Source organism: Engraulis encrasicolus, chromosome 17 (genome assembly GCF_034702125.1).
Source record: "Engraulis encrasicolus isolate BLACKSEA-1 chromosome 17, IST_EnEncr_1.0, whole genome shotgun sequence".
Taxonomy (NCBI): domain Eukaryota; kingdom Metazoa; phylum Chordata; class Actinopteri; order Clupeiformes; family Engraulidae; genus Engraulis; species Engraulis encrasicolus.
Window position 1 is genome coordinate 32125329 of NC_085873.1, and position 4023 is coordinate 32129351.

Consider the following 4023-nt stretch of genomic DNA (forward strand, 5'->3'; position numbering starts at 1 on the left):
CGTGAGCACTGAGCAGTCATCTCAGGACATCCAGAAGCAGTGTCACTCTCTACTCTCCAACTCTGCCAAATCTTCTCTCACACACACACACACACACACACACACACACACACACACACACACACACACACACACACACACACACACACACACACACACACACACACCAGACTCCCACTGTGCCAATTCTTTCCCTCTCCCCTTTTCTCTCCCTCCTTCGCACATACTCACACGTACTCGCACAATGACTCAGAGATCAGACGGAGTGCTTGACTTCATGCATTTATTTATTTCCAGTACAATGAAATAAGAACAAGTCATAATCATTAAGGCATCGCCACCATCCTCTTCATCATCATAGGCTACAATCGAAAGAGAAGGCAAAGGCATGTAGTCATCGTTGTAGGCGATGGGCACAAGCTTTGGGAAGAAGAGGCTACAAGGCACCACAGGCTAAAGTAGAGGACAGATAAACACACTAAGCACACACACAGACACACAGAGACATACACACATGCACACATGCACACACACAGACACACACAGACACACACACACACACACACACACACACACACACACACACACACACACACACACACACACACACACACACACACACTGCATCCCTTAGCCACACACACACACACACACTGCATTTCCTTCTATGGTGTGTTTATCATTTGGATAAAAATTAAACCCATTGCAAGAGCATAGAGTGCAGAATAGATGCATAGCAGATACAAAAAATACAGTAAGTAAACAAGAGGATACATCAAGCAGGTAAACAAGTCAAGTGATTAAAGGCTCCAATGGTCAATGGTCTGCATACACCGCTCCCTCCCTCTTCATCTACAGTTACAGGTCTCTCTCTGTCTCTCTCTCTCTCTCTCTCTCTCGTGCAGGTGTCTCTGCCGTCTGCTCCTCAGCCCTCGGTGGGTTTGGTTCCCTGTATCGCCCCCAGCAGGCCGTTGGCGGTACCGAAGAGGTTGATGGGAGTGCTGCCGTCGGTGATGAGGGTGGACTGCAGACCCAGAGACTGGAGCAGCTTCACCTAGGAGAACACAGATATAGTATATATAATTATTTTATTTAAAGATATTTGTTTTGGTCTTTTACGACTTTATTGATGATAGGACAGTTTGAGAGGTGGACAGGAAGCGAATGGGGAGAGAGGCGGGGATGGGTCGGCAAAGGATCCGGGCCGGGAATCGAACCCGGGTCAGCCGCATGGCAGGCGAGTGCCCTACCGGTTGGGCACGGCAGGGCCCGACATTCTGATGCATAGATTAATATTCATCTGTTATCAGTGATGATAGCGAACAGCAGACCTAGCTAGACTGGAGAAGCCTCATCTGGGAGGGAATACACATTCATATATACTAGATTGAGATTGTGTGTGTGTGTGTGCGCGTGCGTGCTCATGTGTACCTGTAGTTCAGGTCCGGCTCTGGCCATCTCCTTGAGTGTGTCGGCGCCCAGGGCCTGTATCTGGCTCTGGAAGCGTTGGGATTCGATGGCCGCCATTTTCTCCTGCTTGGCCACCTCCAGCCTATCACGCTCCTCCTGGAAGCTCAGCTCCGCCTCCCGGGCCTTAGCCAGACGCGCCAACTCTGCCTCCTACACACACAGATGCACACATAGTATATACAGCATGTCTTGTGTTCTATGCCCTTGTATTGCTCCATGTTCTGTTGTCCATGTTCTATGCCCTATTCAGGGTTCCCCCAGGATTGTTAAACCTAAATTCAATGCTTTTAAGACCTTTTTTAATGCATGTTCACATAAAATTTAATACTTTTATCGCACCCATTATTTCAATAATATTGAACGAAATTCAATTAAGAAAGCGCGTATCAAATTCAAACCTCATTACTTCTTAAGAGATTACCTCTCTGTTTGGCACAAGAATGTACATTTATGGAAAATACAATTAAAACACTCTCAGATTTATTTACTTAAACACATCCCAGAATTGAATTCAAAAGCACTATTTATTTGTTAATTGCAGATTACCGACTTGCTGTGATGATCACCGATCAGCCAAACACAGAAAGAATTGGAACATTTGCTGTTTTTTATAGGCTATTGACATTTTCTAGGATGATGAAGTAGACCAATCATAGGCCTAATCATAAATTTGCACATGTACTGTAACCTATATTCATACAGTAGGCCTATCTGTCTTTCAACATGTATTAGCCAATATAATGTAAACCTATCAGACTAAATTGGAGTAGACCATTATTATTGTTGTTGGGCCTAATAATTAGGCCTAATCGTTTTTCTTCACTCCATTATAATGACGTTCAAAAAGTATAATTGCCTACATTTAAATGTACCATTTACAATTTGAGCGTTAAACTGACAATAACCCACTCATTTTTTGAGTCAACAAGTTATTGGTCATAGGGCTAGTTGTGCAAGTAATGATCCCCCTTAATGTAGTGTTTTACAGGTATTTGAGAATAGCACTGCCATAGTCGAATGGCCACAATAATGATTATCCGATAAGACCATGCATGCGTCCATGCTTGTTTACTATTTTTCACCATGCGCAATTCTGGGAAGTATGCATTATCTGGGCATGATTCAGTAAGGAAATGCGCCGTGAGCCCCCCTATTCATAGATGGGTCAGGTCTCCTGGTTTAGCAGCGCATCGATTAAAACAAGATCAACTAAGTAGTCGTCTTTTTTTCCGAACAGCAAGGGAAATAGTTCAGAGACGGGATTTGATACGAGTCAAGTTTGCTACCAACAGGTAGGCCTATAGCGTGCCCACGCGTTGGTGTGTGGAGTGCACTGTAGCCTAACCAGTGTGTGATTTAACCGCGGTTACGCGTCTGTGGTTATTATTGGCCACCTCAAAAATTCAATGCAAGATTTTAAAAAGAGGCTAAATGTTGCATGACGTCGCCTTGTTTTCTGCTAACGCTTTTAGGAGCTCCTCAAACAAGAGTGTGTTAATTAATGTCGGTGGTCGTTTGTGATAAATCTACTAGTTGCGACCAATCGATAGGTCTGTCTCGCCAAGTAGCCTAATTGCGTTTGTAACACAGCTTTGTCATGAAATTGAAATGGCTACAAATGACAGCGGTGGATTTCTGATTGCTCCTTAAGTTTGCTTCACAACGTTCAATAGCCTTAAAAAGAATACCCCAAGAAAACCGGTAACACTCCACAACGTCAGTTCTCCACTGTTTGCATGAACACAATGAAATAAATATAAACGGGGCGTGGCTTTGATCACAACCTGCTTCTCGAGTTCAACTGGTGCTTGGACGGCACAAATAAAACTTTGCTGGTTAGTGGAAAAAATACTTGTGCGCTACGTCGAGGATAGATAATTGTTAATGCTACACTTCCCGTTATCCCTGCTGCAGCACTCAAGGTTTGTGCACGTGTTTACAGTGCAACGAATGGACGTTCTGTGCGTCATCTTCATTATGAAAAAAGCCCAGCGTAAACGTTTTCTTGCATAGTGTGCAGCACGCCTCGCGGTCATTCGGCACAGATTTTACCCAAAAGTATTTTGGATCCTGCAGCCACTTGGGGTTAAACCGGCACTTTCCCATTCTTCACCTCACCTCATCAAAAAATGGCGACGCTGCACTCTAGATTTGTGTTTACAGTAGCGTTCTACAACGAATCATGGGTCATATTGACGTTCTGTGCGTCATCTTCATTATGAAAAAAAAAACTTCATCCTTTAGGTTGCACACTGAAATGTTTTTTGAAAATTTAATGCCGCAGTGAAAAAAATTCCCGACTTTTAACAGATAATTCAATGCTATTAATGCTCTTAATGCTGGATAACTAAATTCAATGCCTTTTTAATATTTTGAATAACCCGCGGGAACCCTGCCTATTTTCTGTGTACCCTATTCTATGTTCTATGTCCTGTGTTCTATATTCTATGTCCTCTGTTCTATGCCCTATGTTCTGTGTACCCTATTCTATGTTTGATGTCCTGTGTTCTATATTCCATGTTCTATGTTCTATGCCCTATGTTCTGTGTTCCC

General features: G+C 43.5%; 1 protein-coding gene across 1 annotated transcript in view; it reads right to left on the reverse strand.

The window, feature by feature from the left end:
* Window positions 1-269: 269 nt before the first annotated feature.
* mvp (major vault protein) overlaps window positions 270-4023 on the reverse strand; it is a 34504-nt gene continuing 30750 nt past the window's right edge. The window contains exons 17-18 of the mRNA XM_063220652.1: window positions 1432-1620; window positions 270-1054 (exon numbers count right to left, since the gene is read on the reverse strand). Of these exons, the coding sequence (XP_063076722.1) occupies window positions 926-1054; window positions 1432-1620 (318 nt within the window). The 3' untranslated portion in view covers window positions 270-925. The remainder of the gene's footprint in view (window positions 1055-1431; window positions 1621-4023) is intronic.